The sequence below is a fragment of the Bos mutus genome, chromosome 3 (genome assembly GCF_027580195.1).
Source record: "Bos mutus isolate GX-2022 chromosome 3, NWIPB_WYAK_1.1, whole genome shotgun sequence".
NCBI classification, from domain to species: domain Eukaryota; kingdom Metazoa; phylum Chordata; class Mammalia; order Artiodactyla; family Bovidae; genus Bos; species Bos mutus.
The window spans coordinates 12,119,221-12,139,026 of record NC_091619.1 but is presented as its reverse complement, the minus strand read 5'-3'; the positions used below and the strand labels follow the sequence as shown (position 1 = coordinate 12,139,026).

At 40.6% G+C, this 19,806-nt stretch overlaps 2 protein-coding genes across 11 annotated transcripts in view; one reads left to right on the top strand and one right to left on the bottom strand.

Annotated features, from left to right (window-relative positions):
- DCAF6 (DDB1 and CUL4 associated factor 6) overlaps positions 1–13,820 on the bottom strand; it is a 184,353-nt gene extending 170,533 nt beyond the window's left edge. For 4 of the 8 annotated variants that reach the window (XM_070366876.1, XM_005896961.2, XM_070366886.1 and 1 more), the window contains exon 1: positions 13,502–13,820. In XM_070366876.1, the coding sequence (XP_070222977.1) occupies positions 13,502–13,598 (97 nt within the window). In that variant the 5' untranslated portion in view covers positions 13,599–13,820. The remainder of the gene's footprint in view (positions 1–13,501) is intronic. The other 4 variants (XM_070366880.1, XM_005896963.2, XM_005896964.2 and 1 more) reach the window with 2 other exon arrangements.
- A 104-nt stretch (positions 13,821–13,924) lies between these two features.
- Positions 13,925–19,806, top strand: part of MPC2 (mitochondrial pyruvate carrier 2) — a 30,603-nt gene continuing 24,721 nt past the window's right edge. Inside the window, exons 1-2 of one of the 3 annotated variants that reach the window (XM_005896966.3) lie at positions 13,925–13,977; positions 14,607–14,771. In XM_005896966.3, the coding sequence (XP_005897028.1) occupies positions 14,663–14,771 (109 nt within the window). In that variant the 5' untranslated portion in view covers positions 13,925–13,977; positions 14,607–14,662. Of the gene's footprint in view, positions 13,978–14,061; positions 14,083–14,451; positions 14,772–19,806 lie in introns of those variants that run through there. The other 2 variants (XM_070366907.1, XM_005896965.3) reach the window with 2 other exon arrangements.

Sequence of the window (19,806 nt, the reverse complement as noted above, 5' to 3'; positions counted from 1 at the left end):
CTGAAAGTATCACACTCTGATTTCAAACTATACTACAAGCTAATGCAATAATAGTATTGTACTGGCATAAAAACAGATACAGACAATGGAACAAAATAGAAAACCTGGAAATGAATGCACACATATGTAGAGTCAATCCATCTATGACAAAGGAGGCTAGAATATACAAGGAGGGTAAAACCCTCTTCAATAAATGGTGTGGTAAACTGCTATATTTAAATGGATAACCAACAAAAGCCTATCGAATAGCACGGGGAATAGCACGGGGAAGTCTGTTGATGCTAAGGGCCGTCTGGATGGGAGGGGCTTCAGGGGAAGAATGGATGCGTGCTTCTGTGTGGCTGAGTCCCTTCACTGTTCACCTGAAACCATCACAACACTGTTCATTGTCTACACCCCCAAACAAAATGTCTTTGGTATTAAAAAACACTAAAAACTTTTTTAAAAGGAAAAAAAAATGGAGTAGTAAAATTGGACAGCTACATGCAAAAGCATCAAACTGAACGAATTTTCTCACATCATATGTAAAAATTCAAAATGAATTAAAGACTTACATGTCAGACTTGAAACCATAAAACTTCTAGAAGAAAACATAGGCAGTATGCTCTTCAACATCAGTCTTAGTAATTTTCTTATATGCTTCCTCAGCAAGAAAAACAAAAGCAAAAATAAACAGGGTTCCGTCAAACTAAAAAGTTTCTGCACAATAAAGAAATCTATCTACAAGACTAAGAGGCCATCAATTGAATGTGAGAAGATTTTTGCAAACAATATATTTTATAAAGGGTTAATATCCAAAATATACCAACAATTCATACAACATAATATCAAGATAAAACCCAATTACAAAATGAGAAGACCTAAATACACATTTTCTTTTTTTCTTTTAATAGACCCTTTTCCCAAGGAAGACATATAGATGGCCAACTCACACATGAAAAGGTGCTCAACATCAATAAACCTCAGAGAAATGCAAGTCAAAATCACAATGAGGTATCATCTCACACCTGTCAGAATGGCTATTATTAAAAAGATAACAAATAAGTGTGTGAGAGGATGTGAAAGAGAGGAAGCCACACTGTTGGTGGGAATGCAAACTGGCACAGTCACTATGGAAAATGACGTGCAGGTTTCTCAAAAAACTAAAAAGAGGATACCTTGCTATCCAGCGATTTCACTTCTGGGTATCTTCCAGGAGAAAACAAAAGCAGTAACTAAAACAATATATTCTCCCATTTTCTTTGCTGCATTATTTATACTAGTCAAGATGTGGAAGCAACCTAACTGACCATCAACACATATTTTGATGTGGACTACTTTTTGTTCAGTTAGCTAAGTTCTGTCCAACTCTCTGCAACCCCATGGACTGCAACATGCCAGGCTCCTCTGTCCTCCACTATCCCCTGATGTTTGCTCAAATTCATATCCAATGAGTCAGTGATGCTATGCAACAATAACATCCTCTGCCTCCCCCTTCTCCTTTTGCCCTCATCTTCCCCAGCATCAAGATCTTTTCCAATCAGTTGGCTCTTTGCATCCTGTGGCCAAAGTATTTGACCTTCAGCTTCAGCATCAGTCCCACCAATGAATATTCAGAGTTTATTTCTTTTAGGATTGACTGGTTTGATCTCCCTGCTGTCCAAGGGACTCTCAAGAGTCTTCTCCAGCGCCACAGCTCCAATCCATACATGACTATCAGAAAAACGACAGCTTTGATTATACAGACCTGTGTCAACAAAGTGATGTCTCTGCTTTTGAATATGCTGTCTAGGTATATCATAGCTTTTCTTCCAAGGAGTGTCTTTTAATTTCATGGCTGCAGTCACTGTCCACAGTGACTTTTGGAAGCCAAGTCTGTCATTGTTTCCATTTTTCACCCATCTATTTGCCATGAAGTGATGGGACTGGATGCCATGATCTTAAGTTTTTTGAACGTTGAGTTTTAAGCCAGCTTTTTCACTCTCCTCTTTCACTTTCATCAAGAAGCTCTTTAGTTCCTCCTTGCTTTCTGCCATTAGAGTGCTATCGTCTATATATCTGAGGTTACTGATATTTCTCCCAGCAATCTTGATTTCAGCTTGTGATTCATCCAGCCCAACGTTCCACATGATGTACTCTGCATATAAGTTAAACAAGCAAGGTGACAATATACAGCCTTGATGAACTCTTCCCAATCTGGAACCAGTTTGTTGTTCCATGTCTGGTTCTAACTGTTGCTTCTTGACCTGTATACAGGTTTCTCAGAAGACAAGTAAGGTGATCTGGTATTTCCATCTCTAAGAATTTTCCAGTTTGTTGTGATTCAAACAGTCACTTCATAGCAATGAAGCAGAAATAGATGTTTTTCTGGAATTCTCTTGCTTTCTCTATGATCCAACAAATGCTGGCAATTTGGATCCTCTGCCTCTTTGAATCCCAGCTTGTACATATGGAAGTTCTCAGTTCACATATTGCTGAAGCCTAGCTCGAAGGATTTTGAGCATTACCTTGCTAGCATGTAAAATGAGAGCTAGCACAATATTTTGAACATCTTTAGCATTGCCATTCTTTTGGACTGGAATGATAACTGACCTTTTCTAGTCCTTTGGCCACTGCTGAGTTTTCCAAACTTGCTGACATATTGAGTGCATCATCTTTTAGGATTTGAAATAGCTCAGCTGGAATTCCAGCACCTCCACTAGCTTTGTTCATAGTGATGCTTCCTAAGGCCCACTTGACTTCACGCTCCAGGATGTCTGGCTCTAGGTGAGTGACCACACCATTGTGGTTATCCTGGTCATTAAGACTTTTTTTTGTATAGTTCTTCTGAGTATTTTTCCCACCTCTTCTTAATCTCTTCTGCTTCTCTTAGGTCCTTGCTGATTCTGTTCTTTATTGTGCCCATCTTGGCATGAAATGTTCCCTTGTTATCTCCAATTTTCTTGAAGAGATCTCTAGTCTTTCCCATTCTATTGTTTTCCTCTAATTCTTTGCATTGTTACTTAAGACTTTCTTATATCTCCTCATTATTCTCTGGAACTCTGCATTCAGTTATATGTATCTTTGCCTTTCTCCTTTGCCTTTTGCTTCACTTCTTTTCTCAGTTTCTTGTAAGACCTCCTCAGACAACCATTTTGCCTTTTTGTATTCCTTTCTCTTGGGGATGGTTTTGGTCACCACCTCCATTGTTACGAACCTCCATCTTTAGTTCTTTGGGTACTGTCTAACAGATCTAATCCCTTGAATCTACTTGTCACTTCCACTGTATAACTGTAATGGATTTGATCTAGGTCATATCAAAAGGCCTAGTGGTTTTTCCTACTTTCTTCAATTTAAGCCTGAATTTTGCAATAAGGAGCTCAAGATCTGAGCCACAGTCAGCTCCCAGTCTTGTTTTTGCTGACTGTACAGAGCTTCTTCATCTTTGACTGCATAGAATATAATCAATCTGATCTTGGTATTGACTATCTGGTGATGTCCATGTGTAGAGTCACTTATTGTGTTGTTGCAAGAGGCTGTTCGCTATGACCAGAGTGTTCTCTTGGCAAAACTGTTAAGACTTTGCCCTGCTTCATTTTGTATTCCAAGGCCAAACTTGCCTGTTACTTGAGGTACCTCTTGACTTCCTACTTTTCCATTCCAGTCCCCTATGATGAAAAAGACATCTTTTCTGGTGTTAGTTCTAGAAGGTATTGTAGGTCTTTATAGAATCATTCAACTTTAGCTTCTTCAGCATTAGTGGTTGGGGCACAGACTTGGATTACTGTGATGTTGAATGCTTTGTCTTGGAAACAAACAGAGATCATTCTGTAGTTTTTGAGAATGCACCCAAGTACTACATTTCAGACTCTTTTGCTGACTATGGCTACTTCATTTCTTCTAAGAGATTCTTGCCCACAGCAGTAGATACAATGGTCATCTGAATTAAATTCACCCATTCCTACCCATTTTAGTCACTGATTCCTAAAATGTTTACTCTTCCCATCTCCTGTATGACCACATCCAAGTTATCTTGATTCATGGACCCAACATTCCAGGTTCTATGCAATATTGTTCTTTACAGCATCAGACTACTTTCACCACCAGACACATCCACAACTGAGCAACATTTCCATTTTGGCCCAGCCTCAGTAATATATTGGACACCTACCAGGGCTTCCCTCTTGGCTTAGCCAGTAAACAACCTGCCTACAATGCGGGAGACCTGGGTCCAATCCGTGGATCCGGAAGACCTCTGGAGAAGGGAATGGCAACTCACTCCACCATTCTTGCCTGGAGAATCTCATGGATTCTGGCAGGCTATAGTCCACAGGATTGCAAAAAGTCAGACATGACTGAGCAACTAACACCTTTACAAACCTGGGGGTCTCATCTTCCAGTGTCATACCTTTTTGCCTTTTCATATTGTTCAAGGGGTTCTTAAGGCAAGAATACTGAAGTGTTCTGCCATTCCCCTCTCCAGTGGGCCTTGTTTTATCATACTTCAATTTAAAATATTAGGTTGGTGCAAAAGTAATCGAGGTTTGAATCATGGAAGTTTGCTGTTTGATATCGAAATACATTCTTAAGTAAATGTGATTATGTTACACATTACTTAATGCATATTTCTCGCTTTATGTTGTTTTGCTAATGGCATTACTTGCTGTTTATTTTATATTTATTTTAGACTATAAACAAATGACATTAGACAAAAAGCAAATTTGAGTGATTTTTTTTTTTACTCAAGTTCAAAATGGGTCATAAAGCAGTGGAAACAACTCACAACGTCAACAGTGCACTTCGCCCAGGAACTGCTAACAAAAATATACGTGCACTGCAGTGCAGTGGTGGTTCAAGAAATCTTGCAAAGGAGATGACAGCCTTGAGTATGAGCAGCACAGTGGATGGCCACTGGAAGCTGACAAACTGAGTGGATTATCAGAGCTGATCCTCTTACAACTTCACAAGAAATGGCTGAAGAACTCAATGCCAATCCTTCTAAGTGGTGAACCATTTCCATTTGAAGCAAATTGGAAAGGTGAAAAAACTCCACAAGTGGGTGCCTCATGAGCTGACCACAAATCCAAAGTTCATCATTTTGAAGTGTCATCTTCTCTTATTCTATACAACAATGAACCATTTCTCGATCAGACTGTGACATGAGGTAAAAAGTGGATTTTATCCGACAACCAGAGATGGTTGGATTGCAGCTCAGTGGTTGGACCAAAAAGCTCCAAAGCACTTCCAAAACCCAAACTTGTACCCAAAATAGGCCAGGGTCACTGTTTGGTGGTCTGCTGCCAGTCTGATCAACTACAGATTTCTGAATCCTGACGAAACCATTACATTTGAGAAGGATACTCAGCGGCAGATAGATGAGATGCACCAAAAACTGCACCGCCTACAGCCAACATTGGTTAACAGAAAGGACCCAATTCTTCTCTACTCCAACATCCAACCAAACCTCGCACAACCAATGCTTTAAAAGTTAATGAATTGGGCTTCCAAGTTTTGCCTCATATGCCATTTTCACCTGCCCTCTTGCCAATCAATTAGCACTTCTTCAAGCATCCCAACTTTCTGCAGGGAAAATGCTTCCACAACCAACAGGATGCAGAAAATGCTTTCCAAGAATCAGATTTTTATGCTACAAGATTAAACAAACTTATTTCTCATCGGCAAAAATGTGTTGATTGTAATGGTTCCTATTTTGACTAATAAAGATGTGCTGAGACTTTGGACCGAAACAACAATTACATTTGCCCTAAAACTTCAATTTTTAAAAACTAGAAAAAAATATAAAGATCATAAAAAAGGAAAAGCATATGAAGAGATGTTCAACTCAGCCTTTAGGGAAATTATGACTTTAAACCACGATTTATTACTACATACTTATGAGAATTACTAAATAAAAAACAACAGCAACACCAAATGCTGGTGATGATGCAGAAAAAATAGATTACTCATATGTGGGTGATAGGAACATAAAATGGTTCAGCCATACTGGAAAAAAATATGGCAATTCTTACAAAAGTAAACAATGTGCTTATCATATAGTGCAATAACTACAATTCTTGGACATTTATCCCAGAAATGAAAATTTATATTCATAGAGAAACTCGTATATGGATATTCTTAACAGTTCTCTAATAGTCAAAACCTAGAAACATATACAAACATCAGTCAACAAATGAATGATTAGATAGTCATATACCCATATCACAAAATAATAATCGACAATAGAAAGAAATAAACTATTGACACACACAACCTGGATGGATCTTAATGGAATTATGTGCAGAGTGAAAACTCAATCTCAAAAGTTTACATGCTGTTATTTACAACATTTGTTACTGTTTAGTCCCCAAGTCAGGTCTGATTCTAGGCAACCCCATGAACTGTAGCCCTCCAGGCTCCTCTGTCCATGAGCTTTCCTAGGTAAGAATACTGGAGTGGGTCACCATTTCCTTCTCCACAGGATCTTCCCAAACCCAGGGATTGAACCTATGTCTCCTATATTGACAGACAGGTTCTTTACCACTGAGCCACCGGGGAAGTCCCCAATTTATAATATTACATAACAACATGTTATTTATATAACATTCTTGAAATGACAAAACTATAGAAATAGAGATTAGTAGTTACCAGGGGTTAGCAGTCAGGAGAAAAGGATGTAGCTGTGATTAAAAATGGTATCACAAAGAATTATTATGATAGAACTGTTCCATGTCTTATACATGCTGGTAACCACTTTAATCTATTAATATTAATTGACAATTTATTAAAATTAATTAAAACCAATGTTAAAATTGCATGGTACAAAATACACAAACGCACACATAAAACTGGGGAAATGGGAATAAGATTTCTCAATCTATATCAATTTCAAGATTGTGATACATTAATATATCAATAGTTGTACAAGATATTCAGTTCAGTTCAGTTCAGTCGCTCAGTCAAGTCCAACTCTTTGCGACCCCATGAATCGCGGCACGCCAGGCCTCCCATACAAGATATTACCATTGGGGAATTGATTGAAGGGTATATGGGATCTCTTTGTATTATTTCTAACAACTGCATATGCGTCTACAGTTATCTCAAAATTAGAAGTACCAAACAAAACAAAACCTTCCCACAAAGAAAACTCCAAGCTCAGATGGCTTCAATGATGAAGTAATTTCAAGTCTACACAAACTCTTCAGAAAAAAAGAACACAACCAACTCATTATGAGGCCACCATTATCTGGACACCGAAAGCGGGCAAAAATACAACAAGAAAACTGTAGGCTAATAGCCTTAATGAACAAAAACAGCCAATTTTTACCAAAAGTGAAACCAGCAATACATAAAGATGTATAGCCATAGCCCACAAATTGAATGTTGCTTCAACACTCAAAAACCAATCACTGTTAATGTATTAATATAATCAATGAAAAAGAAATCATATAATCAACTCATTAGAATAAATCTTGACAAAATTCAACAGCTAGTCATGATAAACACTCTCAGCAATTTAAGAGCAGAAAGGGATTTCTTCAATAGATACCTACAAAAACCTACAGTCAACAACATATTTAACAGTTAAAGACTGAATTCTTACTAGGACAAGGAATAAAGCAATGATCTCCACTCTTACTACTTCAAGATTCTACTGGAGTCCTAAGTACAACTATAAAAGGAAGAAAAAAATAACAGAGGTGAAAAAGAGGAAATCTTTTTTTTTTTTTTGGCCAGACCACAAGGCTTGTGGGAGCTCAGTTCCCTAACCTTGGATTGAACCCAAGCCCTCAGCAGTGAGAGCATGGAGTTCTAACCACTGTACTGCCAGGGAATTCCCAGGAAGAAATCTCAATACACAATGACATAATCATCTACATAAAATCCCGGCTCATGGCTCAGTGGTAAAGAATCCACATGCCAATGCAGGAGACATGGGTTCAGTCGCTGATCCAGGAAGATCCCACATGCCATGAAGCAGCTAAGCCTGTGCTCCACCATTATTGAGCTTGTGCTCTAGAGCCAGGGAGCCAAAACTACTGAGCTCACATGCCAAGAGCCTGTGCTCAGTAACAAGAGAACCCACCACAATGTAAGAGTCAAAAATAGAAAACCTCTAGAAAAAAAGCATAGTATATCTCTGTCACCTTGGATTAGGTAAAGATTAAAGATAAAGATTAATCTTTACTTAGGTACACAAAAAAGCATGAACTATAAAAGATGCTGTCAAGAAAAAAAAAGACACAACAGGGAGAAAATATCTGCAAAATACATTATCTGGTTAAGGATTTGTATCAAAGGCTATATAAAGTATTACAATATTAAGAAGGTAAATCTGAATATTTAACCAAAGTATATGGATGGCAAATAAGCCATGAAAATATACTAAAAATCATTAATCATGAGGATTAAATAAAATGCAAATTAAAACAATACCTACATATCTATTTAAAAAGCTAAAATTAAGAAGACATAATGCCAAGTGTTGATGAGAAGGAACAACTAGAACTCTCAAACATTACTGATGTGAACGCCATATGGTATGATTATTCTGAAAAAGTTTATTACAGAGTTAAACACACTTACCACACAACTCAGAAATCCCACGGTAAGTATTACTCAAGAAACAAGGATTTAGGAATTCTCCGGCAGTCCAGTGGTTAAAACTCCGGGCTTTGACTGCCAAGGCTCTGGGTTCAATCCCTGGTTGGGGAACTAAGACCCCACAGGCCTCAGGACATAGGGGGAAAAAAAAAGGAGGGGGGGGAAGCCAAGGATTTAAGTGTCCTACCCTACTTATTCTTTGCCAAAGTATAAATTTAAAGTTTTATTATTTATATCTTCACTAGTTATCATCAGATCAGATCACTAGTTATCAGCAGTATTCAAAAAAAAATTTTTTTTAATCTGCCACCCTAAATCAGTCACCCTAACTAACATTCAGTTAGAATTATAAAAAATACACACCACCTAGTAGTTTTGCAAACCTTAAGCCAATACTGATTAGTGGATATTCTACTGGGTAAACACCAACATTTTTTAACATGATATGAAAGCAGAATGCACCATACCTGCTGCTGCTGCAGCTGCTAAGTCACTTCAGTCGTGTCGGAATCTGTACAACCCCATAGACGGCAGCCCACCAGACTCCTCCATCCCTGGGATTCTCCAGGCAAGAATACTGGAGTGGGTTGCCATTTCCTTCTTCAATGCATGCATGCATACTAAGTCGCTTCAGTCGTATCCGACTCTATGCGACCCCATGGACAGCAGCCCACCAGGCTCCTCTGTCCACAGGACTCTCCAGGCAGGAACACTGGAGTGGGTTGCCATTTCCTGCTCTGGCACCATACCTGATAAGGCTAAATGTCATTTGGGAAATCTTTTTAGTTATATGTGTATCACAAATTGCCATGTAAATGTATTATTACTGTGGATAATGGTCAAAACATTTGAAAAACAGACATAAAACATACCTGTAATATAAATTCCATGCTATCAGAAGTTCCTATCCCTTTTAAACACTTTAATTCTATACCAGGTAGGAATGAAATCTACAACAGAGCTATTCAATGGTCTGCTATTGCTATGATTAATAATACGCATTTGGTGGCCGAATCTTCAGGAATTATCAGTATATTCTGTAACATATATTTGTCGTATCTGTCATTCACTATTAAAATCAGACATTTTTCAGCTTTCATTGAGATTTATTTTTAAGACTAAGGAAACAAAATACAAATATTTCACTTACTTTTCCCAGTAGCTAACAAAGAAGCAAAACTCAAAATTTTCTGACCCTTATAAAATATATTGTAACTTTGCAACACTTTCTCAAGAACTTTGTAAGTCTGAATATAGATGTACTCAAGATACACTACAAGACTAATCTAAATGCAAAATTAACCACTTCAAGTACATAATAACTCTAATGATATTCAAAGGACAGAGACATTCTAATCCCCTTACAAAAGATATTTCAATCTTCACTATAAAGTTGTCACTGGCTTAGTGGTTCCTATTTCCCCAACCCCCTCCTCGGGACAAATTTCTCTGCTGAAATTCTAACCCTCAAGGTATTAGTATTGCTGCTGCTGCTGCCGCTAAGTCACTTCAGTCGTGTCTGACTCTGTGCGACCCCATAGATGGCAGCCCACCAGGCTCCCCCGTCCCTGGGATTCTCCAAGCAAGAACACTGGAGTGGGTTGCCATTTCCTTCTCCAATGCATGAAAGTGAAAAAATAAAGTGAAGTCGCTCAGTCGTGTCCGACTCCTAGCGACCCCATGGACTGCAGCCCACCAGGCCCCTCCGTCCATGGGATTTTCCAGGCAAGAGTACTGGAGTCGGGTGCCATTGCCTTCTCCGGATATTAGTATTAGGAGACAGGAATTTTGGGGAGGTGATTAGGCTTGGGTGTGTGCATGCTCAGTCGTGTCAGACTCTTTGCAACCCCATGGACTGTCACCCAACAGGCTCCTCTGTCCATGGGATTTTCCAGGCAAGAATTCTGGAGTGGGTTGCCATTTCCTTCTCCAAGACTTGGATTAGGGCCCTTATAAAAAAAGACCCCAGAGAATTAGCTCACCTCTTCTGCCTTGTGAGGTTACAGTGAAAAGATGGTTATGAACCAGGAAGCAGGCCCCCACCAGACTTAGAACCTGACCATGTGAACACACATGGTGTGTTCCAGCTTCCCAAATTTTGAAACATAAATTTCTATTGAAATAATTTTCTTTGATAGGAGGAAAAAAGATAATTAACCAAATTTAAATAAAATCACCTGTAATGTTTCAATACTACTATTCAAAAGATACATGCTATGATTAATTTGAAATGCATATGTTACCAAAAAAATGCCAGTAGCTTCTATCCCATTTTACTGTTATTTAGAAGTAATTCATTATTAGAAATACATATAATGGATAATTAGAGAAATATTTAAACTATGATATTATAAACAATCAAAATGTTTAAATACTGAAATCTCCAAAAAGAAAAGAATCCACTTACTTTTCAAAACCCTTTTTAAAAGGGGGCTTTTTAAAAAGATTTTATGAGTACTTCAAAATATTATTTCTGGGGGACTTTCCTGGTGGTCCAGTGGCTAAGACTCCAGCTCCCAATGCAGGTGGACCAGGTACAATCACTGACCAGTCAGAGAACTAGATCCCATGTGCAGCAACTAAGAACTTGCAGGCCACAGCTAAGGATTTGTCATACTGCAACCAAGACAGAAGATCCCACATGCCACAACTAAGGCCCTGTGCACCAAATAAATAATTTTTTAAAAATTATTTTTAGAAAATCTCATTAACTCAGACAGTGCTAATGTCGACTTTGCTGTTTCCTGAATGCTAAGCCAAGATTAGTACTGGAGTGTGGATGAGCCAGATAAACTAAAAGTATAAAGAAAGTCTCCTAAGGCCAAGAAATTACTTTTCAAACTATTTCTGAATACTTAAAAAAAACCCACTTTTAAAGGAAGCTGTTTCAAGAATGCGATAATTATAAAGTATATATTACTAGCACATTTAAAATATTATGTAAGATATGGAATTCATTGTATGCATATACATGTTTGAAAATCTGTAGTTTAGACTTTCTACTAAAGGCAGTGAAGTCACATTCTTCAATTCCCCTCCACCCAAGACAAACTTCACTTCCATTATGGAGCTAGAAGAGGAAGGGAAAAAGAAAATTTATGATCTTACTATATTTTAATTGACTCTATCATAGATAAAATTGAACTGAGCCAGCAGAAAACATTAATAATAAAACTAAATATAATTACTACTCATTCAAATGCTCCAACTAATTGAAATAAAGGACCGCATATAAATTCATTCATGTAGAACATGTATTCTTTTTATTAAACTAAAATTATTTCTCAGCAAGTAAATATTAAAAGAAATACTCCACATCTTTTAGGTTAATGGTTTAAACAAGCACTCTCTATTCATATTAAATTTTAAAAAGATTAATCACCACTCCAGGTACTTATCCTAGAACAAATGCACAAAAACCATGTACTGATACAAGGATGTTCACTGTTAATAACGGCAAACGTACAGAAAAAAAAGAAGGCTGAGTCAACCTTGACAACTTCATACTGTTAAATACTATGCAACAGTTTAAAAGACTGTACAGATAGATTTACTTCTACGACCATGCAAAGGTCTCCAAGATGTAACATAAAAGGTGCAAAATAATATTTACAATATGACATCATACATGCAGGTCACACACATACACACTCCTACAGCATTTCTATACGTACACATGTGCTTGTGAGAATTCAAAGGAAAAGGTCTAGAAGAATATTCAGGGAACAGAACATGTTACCTCTCTAAGGGTGTGTGTGTGAAACGAATGGGAGGAATCATAAGAATTTGTGCTTCATTTTTACAAGGAGAATGTACTCATGTCACTTGAGACACTAAAAAGCAGGAGGAAAGAAAAAAAATACCTGTTAACTTCTCTCAAATAATCACAAACCAGAACTATCAGGTGTAATGAGATTCCAATTTTTTTCATTGATTTTAAGTCAAAACCATTTGACTTAAAATTATTTAAATGACATTTAAAGCATTTAAATGACATCAACAAATACCTAAGATAAAAGTGACAAAATTGGTAAGAAAAAATTTTTAATGATGTTGTCTTGCCTTCAAATTAAAAATAAAAAAGAAAGAATAAAGAGTAATGATAAGACTGCAGAGGAAAGAAGAAAAAAGACTCTTACTAAATCCATCCACTTTTAGTTCAGGCGTGACCCAGAATCCTCACAAATCCACTTATACAAAACGGGAAAAAAAAAAAAAACACTGGACTACCGTTCCCTCAAGTATCGAAGGTTGTTTTTAGAAAGCTTAACTAAGAAACAGTAAATGCCAAGTGTTTCACCGGTGTGGGAATGGGAACGCGAAACCCTACACCTCCTTAAAGCAATCTAAACGACTGAACAGCAGAGTCCAACTGGGAACGCGCGCGGGGGTGGGGACAGCTCAGCTATCACTTTTAGGTTGGCTCGGAGCCTCAGAACAGTTTACCCCCAGTCTCTTTGGAGCGTGGAGTCCCCGAGGGTGGTCAACGCGTCGCCGCCGACACCTAAGCCCAACCGAGACTTCAGAGGAGGGGCGGTCAACACAAACTTAGGTCCTTCGGCTGAGCCGGGAGAGCGCGGAAGAGCAAAAGCGCCAACTTTGGCTCTAAACGCGGCAGCTCCGGGAGGTTCGACAAGTCTTCCCCCAAGTCCCACTCCTGAAACGATGCCAACACCTTTTCCCGGCCAATACTGTCCGCCCCAGGTCCGGCCCCCGGAGGAAAACCCGAGCAGGGCGGCGGCTGGCAGCATGAAAGAGTGACTTAGCCATGGGAGGACAACAAGGGCGGGGGGTCCGTCGGCTGAGGGCCACCCGGCACCTCAGCGTCTCCGGGACGCCCCCGCCCAGAAGCTGTCCCGTCTCCAACAGCCCCCGCGACGCGGCCCCCTCCCCCACCTCTGGGCGGCGACCTCCGCGCCCCTGCCCCGGGGCCCCTGCTCACCGAGGTAGCGGCTCCGCAGCCGGGACGGGTCCTCCAGCCCGAGGGACCTTTTCCTCACGTCCCACAACAGGTGTGGGCAGGAGCCACCCCGAGACATGGCTCTCCCAGGCTGGGGGAGGAGGGGAGACCACCGCGTGGGGGAGGGGAGGAGGGGAAGAGACACGCGGATCAACACCCGAGCCGCACCGGCACCATCCACGAGCCGGGGCTCTCAAGCGCAGCGAGTTAGATGGCAGCGGCGGTGGCGGCAGCAGCGCCTTCGCCTGAGAAGTCCGGCCGTACCCGGGCTGGAGCTCGCTTCATACTCTCCTTCTCAGACTACCCAGAACAACCAAAGATCAGCAACAGTCCCCTCCCTCGGCACCCCCTCCTAAAGGAGGAGGCGGAGGCGGCCTCGACTCCTCCCTCTCCTCGTTCTGTACACCCGCCCTTCCAAGCCTTTCTCGCGAGATGACAACCACTGGGCATTGAGGCAGGTGTGTGCCATGGCCGCCCTTACCCTAGAAAAATGGGTTCAAGCCATTCTAGTTAAATCCTTAATACTCTGTGGATAAATGAGGAATCGAGAAGTTGCTGAAGTCGTAAGTCTCGCGCTCACGAGTCTCAATCCAAAGGAAGCAAGAGAGTTGTGCGGCGTCATCTTTAGTCGGGGCACAGAAGGCCCGAATAGTCCATTTTGTCTAGGGGCCTCCTTAACCAAAGTGAAAGGGTATCCGCCGACCGAGCTTCACTTTCCCTTCTCCAACATGGCTTCCAGAGCAGGAAGAAGAAATTGGAGGTTTGCTTTGGGGGACGGGCCAATCGGTGCGGGCAGCTCTGCCTGCGCAAGCGCGCTGCCGGTAGGCCTCTGGGTTGACTCGGTGAGGCCTTCCTTTAACCACCTGTTTTAGCCACTCCTCCCGGATCTCGGCGGAGAGAAGCCAGTAGGCGGGCTCGGGGCGGGCCGTCGCAGAGTCTCCGCCCCCACAACCTTCTGTGGGCGCCGGCCAAAGGGTGGTTTGCTGGGGGGTCAGGCTCAGCAGCGGGAAGGGCAGGCACCCACGGAGAGAGGGCGCGAGACGTTGATACAGGGGAAAGTGACGAGCTGCCCTACATTGCCTGCCAGGGACGAGCACGCGGACACTCTACCACCCGGCTGCCCACGATCACTCGTCCGCAGAAATGTCAGCCGCCGGCGTCCGGGGCCTGCGGGCCACCTACCACCGGGTCCTTGATAAAGTGGAGCTCCTGCTGCCTGAGAAATTGAGGCCGTTGTACAACCACCCGGCAGGTAATGAACCCAGAGTGGCTCCCACCGAGACCTCCCTTCCTGTCCCTTTCCTCCCTTTACCGATCCACTGACAACTCTGCCAGTGGACAATTCACCCACAACCCCAACCCCTGTTCCTCAAGTGAATCTGTGTACTTTCCCATGCTGCTTGCTTTTCACATTTTCTTTTCCAACACGTCTAAAACTCGTGATTTTCAAGTCTGCGCCCTTTGCGACCTTTGTTGCACTGCTTCTCTTAGGCACCACTCAGATCCGGACCAGGCCTCTTGGTTTGACCCTTCTCCATTTCTGCGGCCAGGAAAAGGTCTGGGCCACCGGGAAACCTCATTCTCTCCCCTTTCCTTCCATGAGTAGTGATGTATTGACCCACGCGCAGAAAAGCCGTCTTACCGCCCCAGAGTGTTAGGAGTAAAGGTCATATTTCCTTCAGCTCCAGCTGACAGGCCTGCAGAAGTTAGCCAGTTTCTGAGTCAGTGTCATTCCTTGCCCTATAGGTCTAGTTTGTTTTAGTCTATCCTAAATTACTTCCTGAACCTTTTTGTGTGGACAGACCTGGGTTTAAATTCTGCTCTGCTCCTAATTGTAGATGTGACCTTGGGTAAAATCCTAGATCTTAGTTTCCGTAAAATGTGGTCCATGTGAGAGTTAAAGATAACATATGTGTCTGATTCTTCATAAATGCTCAATAAATATTAGCTCTCTCTTTAACCTATTGGAAAACAGTGTTCTAGTAGTTGAAAAAATAATACTGTAAGAAACTGGAAGCTCCCAGTGCCTCCAACTCTTTATTTAAGGTCTAAAATCCTGTTACCTGTTATATAAACATTAGTAATAGTACTTACTTGGCTGGGAACTCAAACCAGATACATTCTGAAGTCACTTTCAAGCCTAAGACTTAGCAAAGGAGAAAGTGTGTTATAAATGGAAAGACTGAAGTGCAACCCCTCTGTGGCCCTTTTCTCTACATAGTTAAATCTATCTCTGCGGTTGGTGTCATTAGTACACTTGTATATCTCCCCACATATCTGACTATGAAGCAGCTCTTGGGAATCTAAGATTACTAAATCCGATTTCCAAATTTGATAAAGGATTGATCTGTGTCACGGAATTATGCTTTAGTATAATATTATTTATTGCAGTAGTTTACCCTTTATAAAATTGACCTTTAAGGAGAGATTTTTATTAATGAAGAATATTAGTTTATTTGCTTTTTGGTTCTTTAAGACACAGTTTTTGGAAATTGTCCTCTTTTGTGGCAGAGATTTTCAGGAGGAAGAGTTGAGCAATGCTTCTGTAATAATCTAGGCTTTTTTTTTTCTCAGCCGCACTGTGTTGCATGATTTTGGCCAACTGTGTGGCATGATTTTGGCCAACTGTGTGGCATGATTTTGGCCAACTGTATGGCATGTGGGGAATCTTAGTTCCCCAAGCAGGAATTGAACTCAAACTCCCGCGTTGGAAGCTCGGAGTTTTAACCACTGGGCCACCAGGGAAGTCCCTGGGCTTTAGTCTCAACTGAATTCTTGTGGTCAGTGCTGACCCTCTTAAGCTTTGTATTTGGTCTGTAGGATAAAGACAGGCTAGAGGAGGAACAATTTTAAACTACTTTAAAACAGAATTGGAGGGTAGCTTTATAGTGATCTTTTCCAAGGTCTTGGCTTTAACCACTTATAGTCATTGTTTATTAGTTTATTAGTTATTATTTAATAGTTTATTCAACTTTAGAATGAAAGGAAATTATCTTTCATTTAAGATTGGTTTGTAGATCATGTGTTTTATCTAGATACTCTTAGACTAGTTCAGTTACTGTAACCCTTTTTTCAGTGTGATGGAAGGAGCATAGGCTTTGAAGCCAGATTGACCTGGATTTGAAACTTGGCTGAGTGACCTTGATCTTAAATCCCCTGACCTTTTAGTTCTAATATATAAAATGGGAATAATAATTATCTCCAAAATAATGGACATGAATTTGAGCAAGCTTCGGTAGTTGGCGATAGGGAAGCCTCGCGTGCTTTAGTCCATGGGGTCACAAAGAGTGGACAAGACTGAACTGAACTGAATTACCATTTAAGGATTGTTGTGAAAGTTAAGTGATATATTGTCTGTAAAATGTAGCTGTGTTTGCACATAGACTTTCAACAAATGTTAGTGTTAGTTCTCTCTTATTTACTAATATACAGAGTAAGAATACCCATCACTGCAAAATTGTTTGTGATTAAAAACTTGTAGGCACACCAATGCAGAAATGAAGAAACATGAAAGATATAACTTACTGATTGTCACAAGTATTGAATAAAATCTGAGGAAACTATTGTTCTAAGACTTAACAGGGAATATTCAAGGTTTTTGTGTACTATTTTACATAATAGTGTGTTTTTGAATCATTATATTAGATGATATATCTAATCATCATTAGACTGGATTCACATATTGGAGACTTTCACAGTAATATACAAGGCTGGATTCTAAATTTTTGAGACTTAATCGTATCATTGACAAATATGTCTAGACAAGTCACAAGAATATGTCTTTATATAAATATTTATTAGACTTAGCATATTGTATTCTATATATATATAGTTAGACCTGTGGTCTTCATCATTCGTTTATCTACATATTGTCTATGACACACAGTGATCTGCTTCTTTGGAGTAAAAATAGAGTTCTATCCAAATGTGTGTCCTGGCAAGTTCAGTTCTCAGTGCCCCCGCTGTCTCCTGACCTGAAAGTATGCTGTCCAGTGTTTACTGTGAAATCATGCTGCCCAATGTTTACTTAAATGCTTCAGTTCAGTCGCTCAGTCGTGTCCGACTCTTGGCAACCCCATGAATTGCAGCACGCCAGGCCTCCCTGTCCATCACCAACTCCCAGAGTTTACTAAACTCATGTCTATCAAGTTGGTGATGCCATCCAGCCATCTCATTCTCTGTCGTCCCCTTCTCCTCCTGCCCCCAATCCCTCCCAGCATCAGAGTCTTTTCCAATGAGTCAACTCTTCGCATGAGGTGGCCAAAGTACTGGAGTTTCAGCTTTAGCATCATTCCTTCCAAAGAAATCCCAGGGCTGATCTCCTTCAGAATGGACTGGTTGGAACTCCTTGCAGTCCAAGGGACTCTCAAGAGTCTTCTCCAACACCACAGTTCAAAAGCATCAATTCTTCAGTGCTCAGCTTTCTTCACAGTCCAACTCTCACATCCATACATGACTACTGGAAAAACCATAGCCTTGACTAGACGGACCTTTGTTGCCAAAGTGATGTCTCTGCTTTTGAATATGCTATCTAGGTTGGTCATAACTTTCCTTCCAAGGAGTAAGTGTCTTGTAATTTCACGGCTGCAGTCACCATCTGCGGTGATTTTGGAGCCCAAAAAAATAAAATCTGACATTGTTTCCACTGTTTCCCCATCTACTTCCCATGAAGTAATGGGACCAGATGCCATGATCTTAGTTTTCTGAATGTTGAGCTTTAAGCCAACTTTTTCACTCTCCACTTTCACTGTCATCAAGAGGCTCTTTAGTTCTTCTTCACTTTCTGCCATAAGGGTGATGTCATCTACATATTGGAGAAGGCAATGGCAACCCACTCCAGTAACTCTTTCCTGGAAAATCCCATGGATGGAGGAGCCTGGTGGGCTACAGTCCATGGGGTCACTAAGAGTCAGACCCAACTGAGCAACTTCACTCTCACTTTTCACTTTCATGCATTGGAGAAGGAAATGGCAACCCACTCAGGTGTTCTTGCCTGGAGAATCCCAGGGATGGCAGAGCCTGGTGGGCTGCCGTCTATGGGGACGCACAGAGTCGGACACAACTGAAGCGACTTAGCAGCAGCAGCAGCAGCATCTGCATATCTGAGGTTATTGATATTTCTCTCGGCAATCTTGATTCCAGCTTCTGCTACTTCCAGCCCAGCATTTCTCATGATGTACTCTGCATAGAAGTTAAATAAGCAGGGTGACAATAAACAGCCTTGACATACTCCTTTTCCTATTTGGAACCAGTCTGTTGTTCCATATCCAGTTCTAACTGTTGCTTCCTGACCTGCATATAGGTTTCTCACAAGGCAGGTCAGGTGGTCTGGTATTCCCGTCTTTTTCAGAATTTTCCACAGTTTATTGTGATCCACACAGTCAAAGGCAAGCTTAGTTTGGGAAAAAAAAAAATTATTAGTGGAAGAGTGTCTTTCATTTGTATTTATGAGCTGCAGAATGGGGTGAATTGTCCCAAAGGATGCACAAACTTTGGAATATAGGAAGAAAACAGTAGAATTTCTATTAGTACTTACTTTATCTTTTTAAAGTTTCCATTTTGTGTATATTTTATAATATAAAATATATTAGTGCACATATATGTGGATGTGTAAATAGACAGTCCCTTTCTTAGGATGGTTCAACTTAAGATTTTTCAACTCTACAAGATGGTTCAAAAGCAGTATAAATTCAGTAGGAATCCTAATTTTGATCTTTTCCTGGGCTAGTGGTATGTGGTACAGTGCTCTTACAGGTGGCAGCAACAAACCACAACTCCCAGTCAACCACAGGGTGAACAACCAGTACGTCTCTTCTGCACCCGTAGAACCATTCGTTTTCCACTTTCAGTACGTGTGTGCTGCGTTCTTTGTCTCTCAGTCATGTCTCTTTGTGGCCCCATGGCTGCTTCTGTTCATGGCTGTCTGTTGCCATTTCCTCCTCCAGGAGAGCTTCCCTACCCAAGCATTGAAGCTGCATTTCCTGTGTCTCCTGCATTGGCAGGTAGTTTCTTTACCACTGTGCCACCTGGGAAGCCCCAGTGTTCAATAAGTTGCATGAGATATTCAATAAGCTTTATTTATTATATATTAACAATTTACTATAAGTAAGCTTTGTGTTAGATGATTTTGCCCAATTTAAGGGTAGGTTAGGCTAAGCTAGGTGTATTAAATAAATTTTCAGTTTATGATATTTTCAACCTTCAGTGGATTTATTGGGATTTAACCCCATCATAAATTGAGGAAAATCCGTACACACCTGAATTCCATGGAGTCAACATGTATATAT